The sequence below is a fragment of the Lycorma delicatula genome, chromosome 3, assembly GCF_047948215.1.
Source record: "Lycorma delicatula isolate Av1 chromosome 3, ASM4794821v1, whole genome shotgun sequence".
Taxonomy (NCBI): Eukaryota; Metazoa; Arthropoda; class Insecta; order Hemiptera; family Fulgoridae; genus Lycorma; species Lycorma delicatula.
Genome location: NC_134457.1, coordinates 138,822,543 through 138,845,627, shown reverse-complemented (window position 1 = coordinate 138,845,627; position 23,085 = coordinate 138,822,543). Strand labels below are relative to the sequence as shown.

At 32.9% G+C, this 23,085-nt stretch overlaps 2 protein-coding genes across 4 annotated transcripts in view; one reads left to right on the top strand and one right to left on the bottom strand.

Annotated features, from left to right (window-relative positions):
- The window catches only part of LOC142322043 (uncharacterized), a 36,544-nt gene extending 30,014 nt beyond the window's left edge, over positions 1 to 6,530 (bottom strand). Inside the window, exon 1 of one of the 2 annotated variants that reach the window (XM_075360654.1) lies at positions 6,402 to 6,530. In XM_075360654.1, the coding sequence (XP_075216769.1) occupies positions 6,402 to 6,417 (16 nt within the window). In that variant the 5' untranslated portion in view covers positions 6,418 to 6,530. Of the gene's footprint in view, positions 1 to 5,390; positions 5,913 to 6,401 lie in introns of those variants that run through there. The other variant, XM_075360653.1, reaches the window with a different exon arrangement.
- A 12,294-nt stretch (positions 6,531 to 18,824) lies between these two features.
- The window catches only part of DCTN4-p62 (dynactin subunit 4), a 37,491-nt gene continuing 33,230 nt past the window's right edge, over positions 18,825 to 23,085 (top strand). Inside the window, exons 1-2 of one of the 2 annotated variants that reach the window (XM_075360652.1) lie at positions 18,825 to 19,056; positions 21,143 to 21,213. In XM_075360652.1, the coding sequence (XP_075216767.1) occupies positions 18,880 to 19,056; positions 21,143 to 21,213 (248 nt within the window). In that variant the 5' untranslated portion in view covers positions 18,825 to 18,879. The remainder of the gene's footprint in view (positions 19,057 to 21,142; positions 21,214 to 23,085) is intronic. The other variant, XM_075360650.1, reaches the window with a different exon arrangement.

Below are 23,085 nucleotides of genomic sequence, written 5' to 3'. Positions count from 1 at the left end.
TGAACTACCTACCCGTAGACGGTAAAAAAGTGATTTCAACACACAACACAAAACATAGTAATAAAAAAACTGGAGACCCAATAACACTACTTGATTTCATAATTTTTGGTGACCCTCTGCCCTATTTCACCTGTAGAAGCGTGATTGTACACAGAAGAGTTGAATGTGTTATGTAGTTATTTCAGCAACCGAGATATTCTTCAAGACAGTGTCTCAGAAGTAGAAAAAAATGCTATCTAATTTTTCAAAGGGTAGTGTTTTAGGATCCCTGCTTTCGTTGCTGAATTTCATTCTTTGATGCGGTTGAGGTTACCCAGATGCAGTGTCATTGTGCATGTGGAAGACGGGCTTTTGCCGAGAGATTTGTGTAAAAGAAAAGGAGATTTGTGGAAAGAGATCAAATTCAGGGAGCCCAGGTTTGCAAGGTACTTGAGTTATGGAGTTTGTAACATAAGATTGTGTTTACCCCAGAGAAACAATGATGTTACTCAAGGACAAACTAGCCGTTATAAAACGATCTTTTTTATCAATGGCAGGTCATCGAATTAGGTATATCCCTCTGCAGAAATATCTAGGTGTTATCCTTGATGAGAATCTTTGATTCAAGGTGCACTTTCAATATGCTGTCAAAAAGACAGCATATTAAAAGCATATAGTTCTGCTTTTTTTGGTGTTCGGATTGATTGGGGGCATAAATTCAGAACCATGTGTGCTCTTCGTAAGGGTGTACACGATGCTATAATGCTGTATGCTGCATCTGTCTGGACACTTCATTGAATAAGGTAAAAATGTTATAGCAATATTTTGCTGAGAGCCCAGCATCTCCTATTGTTATCTATAATTAGTGCCTATAGGACTGTCTCTTGAAAGACGGCCCTTGTTATTTCTGGTAGTAAGCCCATGGATATCCTTGCAACTCAGCACCAATTACATTATGACGCTAAGAAGATAGGCCAACTTACCTCTGGAAGCATAAAAGAAATAGACGACCAAAGTTTCCATTTATCGCAGGTCAGGTGGACTGAATCATTCAATGGCTGTTACACACATGGTATTTTTCCTGATGTAAGAAATATGCAAGTATGAAGCTGACCAAAGTAACTAGAGCTTGCGAGGATCAACTATGGGTTGACCTCAAACTTAAATAGAAAGCCAAAAGGGAATATAACATAGTTGCTGGCTTCCTTGTTGCTTAGCCCTGCGAAGGAGGACTGAAGGGGTTTGATGCTGTAATAGATGTATAGACAGAGTAGTAATCCAGGTAGCTAGGGGCCCACTTGGGCGCTTACTTCCCAAAGATAGGAGTTTTAGCACTAAGCCCTGATTAGCTGAAATATTTGCTATTAGGATGAGAATGGATATGTGGATAACTTTGTGATGGAGCTATAGTGTGAGAGTGTGAAGGTATTGACCTCGCTCCTAAAAGCAGACCAGAGCAGAGAGAGAGAAAGGGTATGTTTTCATTATAAGCTTATTAAATTAGTGAATCTGTTTCTCAATATTTTTAAGTAAATCAACAGGACTTTGAGTAAATTGAATTGTAGGACAAAATTGTCATTGTTGCTATCAGCACATGCTTTGTTGACAGTATTTTTGGTGTTTAAAGGCTCAATCAAATAATGATCTGAGTGCATAGTCTGAGTGATTGTAGATATAAGATTTTTTTAGAAACCTACTGTATTAAAGAAGTTGCAGGGATCACACTTCCGTGAACCGGTTAATTTTTTAGTTGAAGGCTGTAAGTTATGGTAGGTAGTCATGATTGGAAGAGGTAATAATAGGTACTAAGGTAATAAGAGGTAATAAGGTACAAAGGTAATAATAGGTTGTGTAAATATACACTGATGGAAATGCTTACTGAGGCACCTGCATTGATGACATCCTGATAAATATGTTGTGTTATTAAGTTTAGAGGATCTAAAAGACAACCTCTGGTAAAGTCCATCAGGGTTGGCAATGAAGGGGATGGTGGTTGAGCAGGATTGTCACAAGGTGGGTGGGTGAGAAAGTTTTCCCCTATGAGAGTCAGGATGTAGTGTAATTTTGCTAAATTGAGGAAATGACAACTTAGTATTCAATAATTTCATTAATATGATTTAAAAGATGAATAAATAACTAAATATTTAAGGAATGAAAGATTTTAATGATAATTAGAACTGTTATAACTTAAATACATAACCTGGGTTTTAGTCTTCAATAAAATACAATCAGTTACTAAATTTGCCTGTAAATATAACATTTCTACAACTTAATAGATTTTCATAAAAATAAATTCCGTTATCCAACATCTAAACATTGAAATATTTATTCTTCTATTAATTATACATTTGTTTCCTAATATTGCTAACAAAAATTGTAACAAAATATAAACTTGGAAAGCTGTTTCCAGTAAAATTTCCACCTTTCTAAAAACTGCCAATAATTATAAACTTTAAGTATTATGCAACTGTTACTGGTACAGTTATATGGTGTTGAAACATGAAGGAATGAAGCAACAATAAAGAAAATATGAGTGTCTACAAGAAGTATGATGAGATTCAAGGTGAATATCATGGTGGCTAGGAAAGACAAGAGAAATGGTGTATGAATTGATGAGGAAATTGCAAAAATTATAGTTGAAAGAAATTGAAATGAATTGACCTCAAAATTAGAAAATAAGATGAATGAGAAGAATTATTATAGAGTGGTAATTAATAATAGAGGAAGTTGTAGTAATGGTAGGATTATTAAATGAGGTGAGGAAGGTATGTGGCAAACGGTTGCTTGGGATAGTTATGAATGATACAGAATGGGAAAGTAAATATGAAGAAAAAGTTGACAAAATAAAGGGAACGTAGGGTAAATAAGTAAACAAATATATAAAAAGTAACATATGATGCGTTAAAATTTCAAAAATGAAAGTCTTATTTTTCAACCAATTTGTGAAAAGTCAACAGTGAATGTAAAGTGCAAAATATTAAGTTAATCTTTACCTAGTACTGTATTTAGTAAAACAACTGTATTTCATTCTTCAATACAGTCATTGAAATAGGAGAATCTTAAAAATGAGATCCTAAAAGTAGCTAGTTGAAATTACTAAAAGATAATATAAGATTTATGCACTGCAAGCATAAATCAACATAAGTTAACATTTTGAACTCACATAGACTCTGGTCTCTACTGATGCGTCCAGAATGTTGGTATGTTTTGACTGGTTTTGTTGTTTATTTACGCTGGTGCTCAAGTGTGTTATCTTCAACAATGTTGGATTAAATACTAATTAAGGCTTTAATAGCATTAGCTAGGATTATTTTTTGGGGGGGGTTAGTGTGGATGCAAGCATAAATGCCTGTGAGCAATTGCCAATTGAGGACTGCTGTATAGAAAAAGATTTTTTTTATTTTTTATGGATTTTTTGTCATATTTTGGTCAATTATTAATAAATGATATAATGTAATGTGTGTGTATATGTGTGTGTGTGAGTATATACATATTATGTTATTTTATGTGTAATATGTATGATGCTCTTAAATAAGTAGGGTAATTATATTAATTCTTATTTTTTACACGACTGCCCAAAAAGGAGTAGTGTAATGTACTTAGGGTGTATGTATGTACCACTGTAACAGCTAAATGGCTGAACTGATTTAGATGTATGACCCTTTATTGGAATCCTTACATTACCGGGAGTATCATAGGCTTTTTATATATTGTTACCAGATATATGCCTAATTTAATATCGGCGGATGAACACTGTAGCAACTCCATGTGAGCTGGCGTACAGTATATGGACGTACTGATACAAGCATCACTACCACCATGCAGTTTTCCCACCATAGCGGCACTGCGGCCCCATCACTCTCAGGCTCCAATAAAAGAGCGTGCACGAGAGTGAATTTTCAATTCATCATTGACGACCACCAGGAGAAGACCAAGAAGAAGATGGAAGAAGACACAAGTTCGCTGGCTGGCTCAACGTGGGATCTCCTGGCAGATGCCAACATCCCCTGCCAGAGCAGCAGGCCTGGCCAGCTCGCTGAGGGAGCCGCTGGGCATGGACGCTACCTTCCCGTTCCAGCTAGCCGGGCTTCAATCACCCTGGCTGGCAGACTCAGCAGCAATAGCCAGCCAAAAGTGGGATCACTTGTGGAGAACCACCTTGGCCAGGGACAACCGACACTGCAGGGCTCTGGGACCACCACTGCCACACTGTAGTGGGGGCTCAACTGCCTCTGAGGGAAAGCCTGGTCGGCCTTCAATGGACAAGCCGCAACTCCCTGACTTCGCCAGAGACCAGCTTCCGGACCCAACAGCTCTTCTCTAACACAAAAAACAGCAGGGCCACCACAAGGTTATTCAGTGGATAGCCATATTTTATATGGCTTTGACGACATTTTACATGCCGTCAAAGCCATATAAAATGTATATGTATTTATATTTACAATATAAATAATATATATATATATTTAATAAATTAAAAAAATTTGAACACAAAATTGTTGCTTGCATGCTCTTTAATTAACCTTTATTAGTAATTATCCTGTATTAAAGAGCAAAGTTTTTTTTTTGTTTTTTCTTGGCAGTCATGTTTTTTTAATTTTTAATATTTATTTCTTGTAATTTATTTTTACATTGAAATTTAATTGTTTTTTGTTTATTGAACTTGAATTCAGTTCTTTTGTTGTTCAATTAAATTGTGTTATTAGGAGATATAAGTTATATTACTTCATTGTATATTAATAAGTTATTCTAGATAGATTATTTTAAACTACAATTATTTTTGAAAACGGGTATTTAACTAATGAGACATTTTTAATCTCAACTCTGGCAAACAACTAGTTTTGATTATCCTTAAAATTTTGTTTACTTATTGTTATTTTTGTAACTGTTTTTGAAAAGCAAATTGAAGTTAATATTATTCCCACATACAAGTTTCAAGCTTATTTTGTGAATAGAGTTATTCTGTAATAAAGATATCCTGTCAGTTGATTAAAAATCATCATAAAATCCTAACCACATAATTATTAATGAATTCTACAGTACAATATTTACACAGTTCTACACAAAAATTATTCAGAACAGAATATTCTTCAAAGAACTGAAATGACTGTTATTTTAAATAACAAGAATTTTTATGGTTTTTTTTTCATTGAGAACTGTATTTCAACAGCAAAATTTCGGGCAATTACATGATATGACAACTTATTAATAGTGAACATTAATTCAAGCGTTTACCAAACCTCTGTTCTTATTTATCCATTATTTCAATAAACAAAACTGTAATCTGTTCAGTAATCAAAACCAACTTAAATGTTACTCAACCTGTTAATAATCTGAACTGCAACAAAAGGCACAAGCAGAATAACATAATATACAATAGTTCTCATCTAACATTTCATACAAAAACATACCGTCGTTGTTATCGTAGTTCATATCATAGTCTTGGTCTTCGATTGCATCGCCCTCCTGTACTTGTTCCAGTTCATCAGGTTCATCCAATACATTTTCTGCAAATAAATCATCAGCCATCAATGCCATCTTCACAACGGAAATCTTCAATACACCAGATTCTTCGGTTATCGAGCGTTTCTAATTAAACTGATCGGAAGAGTTATCTGAATTGTTTACATTGCCATTACTTAACAGATTTTTAAATAACGAATCATTACGATTTAAATTATCCAAAAATGAACACAATAACCTCCTGTTCAGTCTATCAGTTTGCGTACGCTCATAAACGATTGGGTCTGTATTTACCTCACTGTGTTGCTCTCTTTCATCCGAATTATTAGGCTCACAAGGCATAATTAAACACGAGCAATGTAAAGTTGAACTAACACAAGCTGAAAATATACCATGAATACAAAGCGGGAAACCACAACCAACCAAAAGAATGCTCACAGTCAGCTTAACACGTCAGCTGACTTATTCCAATCTAAAAGGTCAACCAACATTACTGATTAAGAAGAGAATAAAATAAAGAAAAATTGCGTTGTGTTTTTCATAGTAAATTTATACCCTTTGGGAAATGAAATTACATAACTTTTGTACAAATACTCTATTTTTCCTTAATCAGTTATTTTTTAATATAAAGCAAATTTCCAAGTTGAAATATAGTTAAATTAGAATACATACTGTAGCGTGACAAGATCCGCCACAATCTTAATTTTTCGGGTCATACTTTGAAATAATAATTGAAAAAACCTTGTTTTCTTAATAAAAATTTTAATAGAAAACCTCTTGTTATATTATTTTAAAATATATTTTTTATTAAAGCCACAAACAATGTTAATAAGAAAGGAAGGTTTTTCACGTTTAATTTAAAAAAAATAATTTCCTGTTATTAATAATCTTCAATTATTAATCATTAAAATAAATAATTCAAAAAATCATTACATTATTTAATTGTCATTTTTGCTTACTTTTCGTAGTTTTCATCCTTCTCTGGCTGAGGAAGTATACCCTTACATACTAACCCGTTAATTGTTCAACAACCTTTCGAGTAATACCATGTTTCACATGAGAAGTAAAAAATAATGGAGATAAATTGCCTCTTAAGCTAATTTTTCCCGCCAGGTTGAAATGTAACTGATTTATTAGGTTTAAGAAAAATGAAATTATTCACTGTATAGCTAAAGGTTTATTTTTAATTTAGTAATTTTTTTAATATTTTATTTGTGCAATTTGAGTGGGATTTTATTTTAGAGTTTCTACAATTAATGGATTTTGCTATTGAATATATATTTAAGCTAGTGCTGTAACATAACATACATACTTTTAGTTTTTCTTTTTGTTTACAATTACTTTATTTATTAGATGGGTGAGTCTGTTCAAAAATAAAAATAGAAATCTGGGTAATATTTATTCTACTTTGTTCACTCTAGTGTATGCAGTGGGGAAAATACTTCTCTTACCTATTTTACTTGACGACAGCAGCATTTAGTTTTAATGGTCAGCAGATTATTTAAGTGCAATGTTTATTATTTAATTACGATTTCTTCTCAATCTTTTTATTTAAAATCCTATTTCTCTTGTTTCTTTTCTTTTTTATTGTTCACAACATGATGCAGCTTAAGTGATTTGTAATAAATAAATTGTAATAGTTTTTCTTACGTGTACCTTGTTATTCCTGATTCAGCTTTTGTAAAATGAGTGCCTCTTGCTCTTTTCTTGTTTTTTATCTTTTAATAATTCTTTCTGTCTTGTCGCATTATTACTAAGTATTTATTATGTTTTCCTGTCCTTTTTTTATTTTCTCATTATTTTTCTTCGTTTTTTCTTTTCCATCTCTTACTATATATATTCTTTTTCTTTCTTTTTGTTATTTTATTATCACATTCTTCATTAGCCTCAAATTATTCGATTAATACTGTTTATTGAATGGCCTTTGGGCAAGATGTAACATATTTATTGGCAGCTATCTGCACCACTCATGCACCGTGCAACTACTATCAGTGTTGTTTCAACCATCAGTGTGTGTAAATTGAGTTTTTTCCATCCTCCGTGATCAACGCGTTTTTGTCAGTGGAAAATATATTTTCTGGCCATAAAGCAAACTTTCCATTTGCAACATGGTTTCAAGAGGCTACAAAAATTTTCAGATTCTTTTTTTTACATTTGTGGCAAGTTACTGGTGGAAAGGCAAAAAATAAATATAACAAGTTTCATTCGACAAGTGTACCTCACGTATCTTGGAGTAAAAATAGAAGACAAAACTTGGACACCTACTATGTTTGCTACACATGTGTTGAAAGACTTAGACGGTGGTCATAGGATGAACAAGAAGCGTTCGGATTTTGAGTTTCAGTGTTGTGGTGAGAGCTATGAAATCATACTAATGATTGTTACTTTTGTTCGACTGGTGTTCACAGGTTTCAATTTGAAGAATAAAAAAAGAATCGTATATCCAAATATGCCATCTGCTTTAATGTCTGGTTCCTCATGGTCCAGATATACCAATGTCAATTCCACCAGAAAATTTACCTAAAATACACGGTTTCACAAGTAATTTAAATGAAGATAACATCGAGGAGTACAAACCTGGAGATGCTGTGCACCAGAGCTTAATTTACAGTCTGAACTAAGTGATTTGGTTTGAGACTTAAATCTGACCAAACAAAATTCAGAATTGCTTGGTTCGAGGCTTAAAAAGAAAAGCTGCTAGCAACTGGCACCACCTGGTCTGGTTCGGAGAAAAGGATCTTCTTCTGTATTTTTTGGAAGAAGGAGAATTAATCTTCTGCACATTGTACGTGGACTTTTGACTTGATTTAACATTTCATATGAAAGTACTGATTGGAGACTGTTCATAGATTTGTCCAAAAGAAGCCTCAGAGTTGTCCTTCACAATGGGAATATGTATTTGTCAGTACCCGTTAGACATTCTATCCATTTAAAAGAGGGTTAAGATAATTTGGAATTCATTCTCAATGAAATTAAATATGGCAATCATAAGTGGATTATGTGCGGCAATTTCAAAATAATATTGATGCTCCTAGGACAGAAAGGGGGATACACAAATAGTACTTGTTTTTTGTGTGAATGTGATAGCAGAGAAAGTGAGAATCAATGAATAAGGAAAGATTGGCCAAAAAGAGCTTCATTAGAACCTGAAACCAAAAATGTGCTCTGCAAAACTCTCATAGATCCAAATAAAGTTCTTCTTCCATCTCTGAATATCAAGTTAGACTTGATGAAGCAATTTGTCAAAGCCTTACCAAAAGAAGGTAAATGTTTTAAATACATCTGTAACAAATTTGCAGTCTTATAAACCACCAAACAGCGTGTCTTTACTGGTTCTAACATTAGAAAACTTCTCAAAGGTGGTAATTTTGAGAAACAAACGGAATTTGCAGAAAAAGAAACCTGGGGAGCCTTTAAAGACATAGTAACCAAGTTTCTGGGCAATAAGAAGGATCCAAACTTCAAATCAATTGTTGAGAACATGCTGCAGAAGTACAAAAATTTAGGCTGTTCCATGAGATTGAAGGTTCACTTCCTAAATTCACATGTGGACTATTTTCCTGAAAATCTGGGTGCCATTAGTGAAGAGATGGGTGAGAGATTTCATCAGGACATGAAAGAAATGGAAAGAAGGTATCAAGGAACATGAACTACTATGGTAATGGCAGACCATTGCTGGATGTTACACCAAGATGAACCCGATAGAGTACATAGAAGGAAAAGCGCTAAGTAGAGTATAAGCCGTCCAAAGAAACGTCGACTCATGAAATAAAATTGTAAGTATTTTACATACTTTATCATTACAGGTAGGCGAAGAGGGGTTTCCAAAGGCATTGTGTACCTCATAAAGATTAATTAAATAAATAAAAATAAATTAATTTAAAAATGCACTATAATAGAAATTAGTCTTATTTTGTGGCAATTTTCAATAGAAATTAAGGGGTCAATGACAACCCTCACCCACCTCTTCACACCACAGCTATAATAATGCATAGTATAAGCCAGAAAAGTGAATGTATTATATTAATTTATTATTAAGAAAACGTTTCATTTCATTGTATCACATTTTTGCAATTTTCAAAAATTTTAAAATTTGTGATTTGTGAAAAATCCTGACATGATGGAAAAAAATGAAGGTGTTTTCAGAAAGAGCACTAAAAATTATATAAAAATCAATTATAAAAAAAAACACAACCATTGCAGGCTTATAATATAAGAAACAAATATAATATAATGTAATATTATAGTAAAATATTATAATAATATAAGTATAATATATTATATTAGCTTTATAATATAAGAAACACATATATAAAACATATGAACACTGTATGTAAATGTTAATACTCCTTGACAGAATTGTGTTAGACTCTACAAGAAGTATTCAGTCTTTTTTTATTCAACTCTTTCCTCAGAGGTGTCAGGCAAATGAATGAAATCACACTTTTTTTTTATTAAAGCATTTTTTCTTCAAACATCTGCAATTGTTTTGCAGATATGCTGAAATTATCAGTTTACATAACTAATGTCATTTTAGAGTCAAAGAAATTCCTTCTAAATAACCACAATGCCACCTGTTTTAATATCAAATTCTCAATAACTTCTTTTAATCATATAAGTTCTTTCCACAAAACATTGTGATGATGCAGTTGTAAGAATTGTGTACAACACACTTAATTGTATTAAAAAGCATGTATTTTATTCTTTGTTTAGGATCTGTTATATATAGCCTGATTGTTCTAACAATATGTTTATAGAATAGCTATACTATAGACAACTGAGTTTGAAATGTCTTTTTATAAGTAATATTTAAAAAAGAAAGGAAAAAATACATAATACAAAAAAACTTCTTCCTAACCTTGAAATGATCAGGTTGGACCTGCCAGGACTAGTTTCATTTACTTTTACAATTCCCTGATCACTTGAACTTAAGTGTTATTAGTCTCTGTGCCTTTTAGAAACATTTGTGTAGAATGCATTACATCATTCAATGTGATTAAATGATTAATATACAAGGGTTATTTTTTTTTCAAGGTCCGATTGGTCACGAAATTAAAACTACAGTGAAAACAAACAAAATTTTATTTGTAACAAGTACTTACATAGTTACCCTATTTCTCTACATAGTCGCCACTCCGATTTAGACATTGTCATAGCGTGGTACCAAATTTCCAAGACCCTCGTCATAGAACGAAGCCGCCTGTGTTTTCAGCCATGTTTCTACACTGGTCTGCAGCTCGATTTCTGTGCCAAAATGTTGTCCTCGTAGCCAGCGTTTCATGTGAGCAAAGAAGTGAAAATCGGATGGAGCCAAGTTCGGGCTGTATGGTGGGTGATCAAGCACTTCCCAACAAAAACGCTGCACGAGCTTCTTTGTTACAGCTGCAGTGTGCAGCCAAGCATTGTCATGAAGAACGACAAAGCCTGATGACAACATTCCTCTCCGCTTATTCTGAATTGCCCTTCGTAGACGTTGAAGAGTCACGCAGTATGAGGCTGCAGTAATGGTTGTGCCACGTTCCATGAATTCCACCAAGAGAACTCCATTCTGGTCCGAGAACACAGAGCCATACACTTTCTGTTGGAGAAGGTTTGCTTGAACTTCTTTGGTTTACTGGGAGAATGAGAATGCATCCACTGTTTGGATTGTTCTTTTGTTTCTTCAGATTCGAAATGGACCTATGTCTCGTCCCCTGTGACAATTTTGTTCAAAATCTTCTCCTTCATTTTGGTAGCACTGGAGAAATGTTAGGGAGGGGTCCATTATCATTGTTTTGTGATGGTCGGACAGCATCTTGGGAATCCCTCTCGCACACAGTTTGTGGTACTGAAGACTCTCACTCACAATGGTTTAGAGAGCTGACCTTGAAATTTCAGGAAACGAATCACTCAATACAGAAATTGTGAACCGACGATTTTCTGGAATTGCCTCATCACTCGCTCAATGAGATCATCGGTTGACGCTCGCTTCCTTCCCTGACCGCCTGCATCATGAACATCTGTAAGTCCCGCTTTAAAGTTCCTGCACCATTGTCGCACTTTGCTGTCACTCATTGAAGTTTCACCATACACATTAATTCATTGATGAATTTCAGCTGCATTACACCCATCAGCCTGAAGAAATCTAATTACTGCATGCACTTCATACTCGGCGGGAGATGCTATTGTTGTAGACATGTTTACGTGCTAGCTGCGTGTTCAGACCTAAATGAAGTGACGCGGCGTGATTGAAGGCCACACTAGAGATGCTGCACAACACATTTGCGCAAAGGTTAATCCAATTTTTGCGCAAGGTTTTATTTCGCGACCGATCGGACCTTGAAAAAAAAAAACTCTCGTATGTTAATACATTTGCAGCTGTGATATAAGATTAGTATAGTCAATTAGTAGATTCAGTTACTTTGATGATATAATATTGGAGATATGAAGATTTCTGAGGGAAATAATTTCTTAGAAACTCTAAAAAGTGAAAGTATACAGTTAAAAGAAGAAATGGTAAGGTTGTATGATAGTTTGTAGGTAGAATTTACTGCTCAACAGCTAAAGACATTATGAATTTAGACTTAATCCACAAGGTATCAAATAAAATTAGTAATCAAAGGTACACACCCTTAGAGTTGTCAGACATCACTCATAGTTGTCAGACAGAAGGTTTCATCTTTGATTTGTCATAGCAGCAGCCATTTAATCAGTTTGTTCCCTATATAAGTTTCACTCACTGTTTAAGTTCTGTAGTGGATCTTGTGTCTACTGTTGAACTAAAGGAAAAAACAATGGAAAAATTAAATTAAATAAACGTAAACTAATTATTGAAATAGAAGAAAATAAAAAAAATTATTTTTGGAAATAAAAAATGCTTCATGAAAAATGTACATAACTTAAAAAATAATCCAGTTTTTGGAAATTTTCTTATGTTCCTAACGCAGCCTTTTATGCTGCATTCAGAATTTTTCCATAATTTTTTATGTGATAACATTTCTGAAGTATTGCTTTTGTGGAATTCTACATTTTTTTTGGGGATAACTTATATTTAAACTTAAATTTTGGGGATAAACAATAATTTAACTGATTTTTTACATATGAAACAGTTGCATATGCATAATGATTCATTTACTGTAGGTTCTGACATGTTAGCATAGAGTTATCTTCTGAAAAAATTAACACAACAGCATTGTTTAAACATTTACTATATTTGCATCTAGTATGGTTTCATTCTATTTTGTGATTTAAAATTACTGTATTATGTTAGTGAATAAATATGTCAAGGAAGTGTGCAAATAATCCAGATAATTTTTGTTACATGTGTGCAGATTTAATGATTGAAGGATAATGTTTGACTTCACTAGTTAAAAAGTGTTATGGACTATATTTTTGATAGAAGTTGGGGGACAAGATAAGAACTGGGCTGCTCACACCTGCTGTTCAACCTGTATAAATTGTTTGACATACAGGTTAGGGGTAATCAACACTTGAGTTTTGTCATACTAACGGTGTGGCATGAACCACAAGACCATTTGTTAGACTGTTATTTCTGTATTACAAAGAAAAAAGGAATAAGTATAAAAACAAACACACAGTGCAGTATCCCAATTTACTGCCCACTATAAGGCCAGTGCCTCATGGTGAAGGTTACTTGTACTGCATTCTTCAACATATCTAACTTTAGAAAATAAATCGTTATGTAAGGTAGCTTCTTAAGTTCGACATGAGGAACAAGATGATCCTAACTTTGAAGCAGAATCCTCTTCTGCTTTATGCAACTAACATAAAAGAAATATATGAAAACCCTCGTAGGAAAGATTCAGTACAATTAGTACTGTTGAATTATATGTTGTAATTTAAAGTTTATTACATAATTAATAATATATCAATATTAATGGGTTTACAGCTTGACTATACTAAATTTTGTTGTTTTTTGTGGACTAGACAAATCATTATATCAGGAAGGAATGGGGGAAAGTGTGTTTATATCTGGACAGAAGAATGTTATATGCTCCACTAGTTAACTTGGAAATGATTCGTATACCTCCACTACATATAAAATTAGATTTTTTGAAAACTTTAAGGCAATGAAAAAAATAGTGCTGGATTTCATTATTTAAAAGAAATTTTTAAGATCAAGGAAGGAGCTTTTGTGGGTTCCCAAATACTAAATCTTTATAATTTGGGCAGTTCAAAGAACTGTTAGGCCAAAAGTCATCTTTCCAGACAATTTCTGCACCATCAGTGATAAGCATGGAAAAAATGTACTCATCAGATGAGATTTGCTTCCACCAGCAAATCTCAGTTACGAAACAGGTACCAGTGACTGTGGAATGCAAAAATGTTTGCAGATTATTGTTGGATGCTAAAGAGAGATGTTCCAGATTCCAAGCACAAAAGAAAAACAACTACCATATTTTAAGTAAGTTGAATGAAAAATGAGACCTACATACATGAAAATTCTTACACTTTTTATAAAGTTTACTTAAGTATCAAAAAAAAAAATGGTGGGTGAGGGAAAAAACTATTTACATATATGAATTTAACAAAAGTTGAAAAGTACTGTTAGAAGCAGAGACATTTTATTACTTTTGCTAACAAAAATTTAATTTTGTTCCTCAGATTAATTTCTAAAAATGAGATACTAGTGACGAGGAACATGGGATATCATTACATCCTCCTAACTTTTAACAATCTATTGACTGGACTTGGCACAAATATTCACAGTTCTTGCTCAACTCTTAATATATTAGAACTAAGGAAAAAATTTTAATAATTAAATTATTTAAAGACAATGCTGCAAGAAAAGTTTTCTTCCCAATTAGCAACACAGATCTACATTTTTGCACAAACACTATTGGAAAAAATAATGGATGAGTTGTGATTAAAAGACCTAATTTAGCTGGTTGAGAGTGACTTTGTTATATTAATTAATAATTAAAACAAAATTTCAAAAAGATTTGTGAAGAATAATCTAACTATACAATAAAATTGGATAAATTGTCTGATCTACTCTTATTTTAATGATAATTGGCAGTAATAATTATTATAAGTTATAGACTTATGACCACGATAGCTTGCAGTTATGACCTGATCGATGATCCAAGAAGAAGAGAAAAACATCTGAGATTAATTGGGTCAGAGGTGCTCTGTCTGATAATCATTCATTATGTATGATAGATTTATGTTCTTGTGTTCATTTATGTTGATTCTTGTTCGTGTTGATTTATGATACATATGGTCTACTTGAATTATAAAGAGAAAACAATTATAGCTAGTTAGGAGGATTTTCTTTATCTTCAGAATCAAAATATATAAAGATAGACCAATAATAATAATAATTATTATTATTATTTCGGTGAGTAGGAGCCTGGAGTCAGTGCAGAGACTGCGCATCTGCTCTCTGCCAGGACATATGCCGGTTCCACCGGAGTACCGGATCGGACCTCCAAGGTTAGTAGCCCTGGAGTGGGGGTGTACCCCGGCAGCTAGCCTTGCTACAGAAGGGGTTAACCGTTCATGAATATTGAACAATCAAACGTGGCAGAGGGTGCACGTAAACACCCTCGTTTAGAATCCTCCGATTCGCCACAAGCGAAGAGGAAAAAGAGTAAAGAGTGTGACAAAATCAAGAAAGATGCTGATAGAATCAGTAAAGACTTACGTAAAAGCTTATTTGGCTATAGTGTACCTAAGCCAAGATTTTTAATTATTACAAAGGAGAATGGAAACTTCCAAAAAGTTAGTCCATTCTTAATCGCAAGAGAAACTACAAATTGTGCTGGTGGTCCCGTTAAAGAAATCCGAAAGACTTTTAATGGATTGCACGTCGAAACTATCAACGACGTGCAAAGCCAGAAAGTCCAGGCGTTGAAGAAGATCGGTGAATTTGCGGTTTCTGTCCAACCGCATAACACAGTGAACTCATCCAGAGGAGTTGTTGTTTGTCGCGATCTTCTTAATTGTACAGAAGAAGAAATTGTACAAGAAATGTCGAGTCAGGGAGTGACTCAGTGTCGCAGACTAACCATGCGAAGAAATGGTGAAGTTGTTCCTTCGGCCTCGCATGTTTTAACATTTAATAGGCTGAATCTTCCTGAAAAGGTACGAGCTGGCATCCATCGGCTTGATGTACGAGCATTTATTCCGCAGCCGATGAGATGTTTTAAGTGTCAACAATTCGGACACACAGCAGCTAGATGTGAAGCGCAGGAAATATGTATATGTGGGGAGAAAACACATGAGGGTGACCCATGTAAAGACCCTCCAACCTGCGTTAACTGTAAAGGGCATCACAATTGTCGTTCAAGAAACTGCCCTACATATAAATTAGAAACAGCGATTCAGGAAGTTAAAACGCTTTAGAAGGTCAGTTATCCTGAAGCGAAGAAAATTGTTTATCAGCGTACACCACGACCATCGACTTCTTACGCAGAAGCAGCGGCTGGCCCTTCCACATCTAAAATTAATGTGGAGCAGTTGCTTAACACGATGGCACCAAGTCTTGCGACAATGATTGAAAGAATCATTGATTCAAAGATTGAGTCGACTCATCAGAGAAAACAAAGTAAAGATGAGAAGGCTCATCCCCGGACTGACGCCGTTGACATGAGAGACGCACCAGCGCCGTTTAAAAAACCAACTAAATCTGTGATTGTAAAGTCACCAACTTGCGTTAAAATTAAAAATCTTGATGTATCTGATGGAGAGAAACAGATCACTCCGTCATGTAGTCACAAATCAAAAGAAATTGCGACAAGAAAATCTGACTCTACTGAAATGGAGGTGCAGGTTATTATAGAAAAAGCACCAGACGTAGATGAAATAAAAATTGCAACAATGGAGCCTCCAAAAGCCCAAAGAACAGCTTCAGCGAGAGCATCTATTTCAGCTAGACCCAGCACTGCAGTACAGGTAGAATCCAGTTCATCAGCCGCGGAAAGTGCATCGCTTGCTAGTTTAGATTCAATAGCAACGATGCTAACTGCACCAACGATGTTTCTGTCAGGTAGACGTCAGCCGCAGAACGTCACTGGCATCGAAAAGAGAGGAAGACGATGCCATGTCTGAGGCCTCAGATACCTTGTCATCAGAGGTTGAGGCCGTTAGAAGAATGCAGAAACGGTGCAAGAAAGGATGGCCGAAAGGAAAGCCTAGGAAGTAATATTGTGGATTCGAAGTTATAGAAGAACGTAAATTTTTGATTCATAAGAATGTGAATTGTTGAACCTTTTTTTTTCTTTTTTTTGAAGTGGGATGGGGCTAATGACCAAAGTAGTCGATGCCCCTAAAAACGTCAAAAAAAAAAAAAATAATAATAAATTAGAGATGGGAACATCATTTTTCACAAAATTGCTGTAGCACTGATTAGTTGTTTATTGATGAAATTATTCCACAATTTTTATGCAAGAGACAAATTTGAATACTAGTGTAACTTTTAGGATCTAAAATTCTATACATTTTTTGTGTCCAGTTACACCCAAAATGAAAAATCAATTAATTACTTTTAGTGGAAAACTGCATAAATTTAAAAACTGCTGAACGTTTATCCTGCTCTTTCACTCCTGGTAATCCCAAACTTGAACACCATAAATTACAACTACCCTGCTAACAGAATTAAACATTTTTCACTTTGTGGAAATTGGTACATATGTGCTGTTGAAAGAATTACTCCATATAGTATAATTATTCAACAGAATTCGTTTTGATGGAACGTAGGTGAACTGAGTAACTACGCGTAAAGTATAAACTAGGCAGGCCTACATTGCATTTTCACACACCCTACAAATCATTCATATCTCATCCTCTGAAGTAATGCTTAACTGTGGACTCGGAGGTTAAAAAAAAAAAATGCCTACATTGCATGGTGAACACGTCTTCCCAAATCAGCTGATTTGGAAGTAGAGAGCTCCAGCGTTCAAGTCCTAGTAAAGCCAGTTATTTTTACACGGATTTGAATACTAGATCGTGGATACCGGTGTTCTTTGGTGGTTGGGTTTCAATTAACCACACATCTCAGGAATGGTCGAACTGAGAATGTACAAGACTACACTTCATTTACACTCATACATATCATCCTCATTCATCCTCTGAAGAATTATCTAAACGGTAGTTACCGGAGGCTAAACAGGAAAAAAGAAGAAGAGGCCTACATTGCATGTAGGCAAAAGCACTATTACTGAAGTACTCCCTCGAAGGGGTATTCGTTTCTAATAAATCGATATTACTGGATATTCACATAAAGTACCAAGGCCAGTAAAACCAAATCTACAACAATGAAGAACATTTTTATGTTTCATGGCTTTCCATTTTATTTCGAATTTGGCAGAGTATATTGGCAAAATAAAAAGCTAAGTCATTCTTCAGTCGAGATTTTAAATGAACTACTTTCACATATCGTTTTTGTTATATTTCTATCTGCAATTAAAATATAAACACCTTATGTAAGGATTCGTTTGGCTTTTCAGACGACTGTCAATCAACATAATTCCTCATCAAACAAACTCTCCTTACGCAATGCATAAATCAGACATCAAACTATTAGATATTCAGTATTAATTTATGAGGCATATCAAGCGGTTTGAACATCTACATCATTTATTGTGTTCAGTCAAATTTTTTTGAGTAGCGAGAGTGTCGTGATACCAAAAAATAACCAATCATTTATCTACAATCAAATAATAAACAACCAAAATCCAACTTTTAAAATAAGTTAAACTTAAAAATTTCATTTTTTATCATTGGAAAATTTATTTGAAAAATGAAATGTCAACTTTTATTAAGAAGTTTTGCGAAAACTAATTATCTACATATCTACTGGAGTTAATGTTGAGGATTAAAAGACCCAAAGAATTGATGTAAATAATTTTTTCTTAGTAATATCTATTTCATTAATGTTTCTTATAGCACTAAAAACTATAACTAACTCAACAGTTTAATATACTTCTAAATAACTCTACTGTAAATCTATTCAAGACATGATTTTACACCTCTTAAGTATTTAGTTACAGTGAGGTAATCATATGTACAGTAAACTTAATAAATCGTTTAGCTTTCTTTTGATTGGCTAAATATTCAAACCAAAACACTACTACAACATCGATATTGTTGAATTAATTTGAAACAAAACAGTCATTCATTAAATTCTTGTTTGTTTTTCACAATTATCATTCACACAAAAAACAAAAACATTTTTAACTTCATTCATTCCAGTAAACTTTTTACGTATTGCAAAATGTTATAGTAAACGTGTTTTGATTACAAAAAAATTAAAAATAAATTTTTTTTAACACGACTAATTTTTCGAACCATGCCGGTAATACAATTAATAGCAGCAAGAGTTGAATGAAATAATCATTCCAATAAAAAATTATAGAGATTGAGAGGTATGATGTGACTAGAACAATCAATTGAATCGCAATGTGGGGAATGAACTATCGATAGCTCTCTCTGGTAATGAAGTGTTGTTTTGAGTTTTCTGAAAAGTGTATTTTAAACGCACTAATGGCTCATGCTATGCAGACAGATTATGTAAAATATGCGTGCACATGTGGATCGCTTAAACCAATTACTAAGATGTACTTTTGTAGACATTGTTTAAAACTAAGATGTGGCTACTGTGTTTGCCATGAGGTTAGTTTTATTTCTTTAAATTTTGAAAAGCCTTGTTACAATGTTACTGCTAATATGCTACTAATGTTATTATGTGCATAGTATTTCATTTCGTTATCTTCTTCAGTGTTGTTGTCAGTTGATCCATTTGCAATTTTGTTTTAATAGCTTACATTGAAGATTTGCTTGGTTTTTGTCTATTGTGGATGTGGTGAGTTCTGGGAAATTGAATGTAATCAAGAATAAAGTGAACAATAAGCTATCTGTAAAAAAATTCATTACCTTAAAAGTTAAAACCCTCAAGGTAAGATGTATGTGTTTTATGTAGATTTCTGCTGATGGGCCCTTAATTTTAGCCGCAATACTGCTAAGTCTAAAGATTTTTTTCTTAATAAAGCCTGATTCCAGTCAGCTAGGTTTGTAACAATTCCACAAGAACTGATATTTCAAAATATGGAAATGCACAGCATTTCTGATTATTAGCAAGGTCAGCAGAAAACTGCAAATGTTCCATGTTATATTGATTGCAAAGTGTCATTTGTGTATATGTTGAGAATTCAACCCATTAATTTGCTGAGTGTTTAAAAACGGTAGTTTTGATTTAGTTTTATTCCAAATAAGAGCAAGTTTATTATTTTTTATTGGGTTGTACCCATGAAATTCAATGAGATGATTTTTTTATGAAGAATGATTTCAACATGTTGCTGTTTGCTTTGCAGAAGTAATTGTTTGTTGTTTTTTTCTGTGGTCATTTTGAAGATAGTGTTTATCAAATCAATCTGGATGATATAGATAACTTGAACTAGTATTTTTCATGAGAATTATACAATTTGTCATATTCTTCTGTTAAAATGTTTTAAAACTTCTCTAAATGCACCCTTGCCTGTATGGATACCTGTGGTGGCCTATTCAATCACTTGTGTAAAATATTAATGAAACATTCACATGAGTTATATACATTTTATTAAAAAAATTCACTTGATTATAAAATTTTTTATTTCAATTTTGAGAACTGCTTATTTTGAAACGCTCTTGAGTATTTAGTCACATACTTAACGGGGTTCCAAGTCCTTTTAAGATAAGGACAATTAACAACATTTCCATCTGCAGTAATGCTGAAGAAGAAACCGGACATAATCATGAAAATATCTTCTGGTAGCAAATTTCCAAGCATTAGAAAGTGAAAATTGAATTTATTATGTTTAGATATTTTGTTAAAAATGCAGTTAATCTGCAAGTGCTGTGTTTTAGAACATTGTAATTTTTCACTATGAGATCTAAATTATTAATTTCATATTTATAATAAATTACAATTTTAGATTTTTTTTAATATAAATATAATGTTTATCTGGGCACATACCATAAACTAATATTTTTGGATATCTTTTAATCTTTTTTTGTATAGATATGTCACGATTGTTTACATACCCATTATAACATTTCATTTCTTCTCTTAGAGGTGTAATTTACAATATGAATGTGTTAACTAATTGATAAAATTATGTAAAAAGATTAGTGTCTCACCAGTTTATACTTTATGAACTAGTGGTACTTTACTTCCTGTGAAAATTTATGATTATGAAACAAGGTAGAGCAAAATCATTTTTACAGTCAGTTTTAGGCGATGTGCTGACATTGCAGTAAACATTCCCACCAAAAAAAGTTTATTAACTTTTTTTATTTTGTTTGAACTTAAAACTGTTTTAAATACTCATCAGGTAGAAGTGATTTCAAGAACTTTTGAATGTGCTTTTATTTTAGAATAAGAAAATAATTAGTAGAGATTAATATAACAAATAATTTATTTTCATCTAAATTAAAGTTGCTGTAAATTAATTTTTTAAATGTCAAATACATCAAGTATTATTATGGCAAAAAATTTAATTAATATTCTTGGTGTAATACTTTGCTGTGGTACAGGATATATATATATTTTTAATTCTGATAAATTTTGAATATAAATAGGTCATTCTTTAGGGGAAAACTGATGCCAAATTATTTGTATGCTTTTATGTTTGATCTTATTTTATGTGTTATGTATAATATCAGATCATGAATTTACCAAAATTATTGTGTAATTCTATCCATATGACTTTACTGTACTTAGGTGGATTCACATTACTGTTCAAATTGTTTGGAGAATCTTCCATCATCCGAAGCTCGACTTAAGAAGAACAGGTAAACCTGTTTTCATTAATTATTATCAAACACTATATGTTACATTCAGTTGAGGCATTTCATGGCTGTATTAATAAAATTCTGGAACCTGATTTTGTGTGGAAACATGATGTTAAATAAGAATATTGAAGTATTACTTTTTCTTGTGTTATACTCCATAACCTAAAATGGTGTTTAAAATTATTTTTTGTCCATTGTTAGTTTTGCTACATTTTTCTTCAGTCTTATGTATAAATGTCGTACTTTGGTAAAGAAAGTTGTGATTGGCAGCTCTCAGCCTATAAAATGTACTGTCATATCAGAAATCTGCTGCATATGTTTTCATTATATCCCCCAGTGTTATCTTATAATTAACTGACTTATTTAAATGTCATCTTACTTTATCTCTTTAAATAGAAATAACTGTTCTATGTTTTAAAGTAGTAAAGATACAACTGCATTTTCATAGAGCTGCATTCATTTTTATGTTAAAATATATCATATTTTAAACTTGCAAAACATAACATTAGGTACAAATTCTTAATGTGTACACCACTTAGTTTTTTCCCTGAAAACAAGAAGTTATTCTCTTTTTAAATATTTTTGTGTTATCACCATCAGTGAAATAATTACTGAATTTTGCTGTATACAAAAATGATAAAAAAATAAACAGAGTTTTAATTTTTTCAAAAAGAATTTAGTTGTGCTTGTATATTGATATTGCCCTTTTTAAAGTAGGCCTACAGAGATTCAACACATTTATGTCTGTGTTTCTTCCAGTCCTCCAAAAATTTGTAAAATGGAAAGTTTTTTTTGTATAACCTTAAGTTTACTTATTTATGTTTTCTTTATTTCATCTATTTTCACAAATTGTTGTCCTTTCAATGTGGTAATTTTGATCAATTAATTTATCAACTTCAAATTTTTCATTAGATTTGCATTGGATAAAGAAAAAACAAAATCTAATTGTTAGAAAACAGGTTTTGATAGCAGGTAACTGTGACCTATGCAAGATCAAACTACACTTAAAGGTGAAGAGAGGTAGGGAACCTAACCTCTTAGTGAAAAGAGGTTAGGGACAACTTCCCAAGGTATGAAATTACTTAACACAATCTCTTGCGATACTTGGCCAAATTTATGTTTAAATGAAAATATAGTAGTTACTGCAGAGGGAGATTATAACATATTTCTGCATTATTATTTATGTGTATGATGGATAATCACCTAATGAAGAGCGATGTCAGTCATTGTTAATGACTGACTGATGACTGTTAAGGTTAGTTTTCTCTCCACAAAATTCTAACCTTAACTATAACTAATGAAAACTTTAAGTTCAACTCTAACCTTAATATTAACCCTAACCTCTCAGAACAGATTGCCATCTGTACAGGTACTGATAAACTCATACTACTAGATAACTGTACTAAGTACTAGATAACTAGAAAACTACTAGGTAACTCAGAAAAGGTATTAGATAACTACTAGGTACTAGATAACTCAGAAAACTGATTGCTAATTGTCTGGAGTACTGACAGTGTACTTTGACCTTGCATGGGTCTCACCCGGTGTTTAAACTTACTTTCCAACATTTGGATCTTGTATTTTTCTTATTTTAAGCATATCTAATATATGGTTTATTAATGTGTGAAAAAATTGATGTTGATCAAGTAATTGGTCAGAATTTCCCAATATTCTCATAATCAGTGGGTACATAAACAACATCAGGTCTTAGAATATCATGGCTGGTGAATACAGATTGACATAGTGTAATTTTTGTCAATTTGAAGTCCTTTTTTAAACTTTTTTGTTTCTTATACTTTAGTTGCAATTTACTTATGAATTTTCTGATTGTGAGTTGGAGTTTTGTGGGTTTAACATTAAGGTTGATTTTTT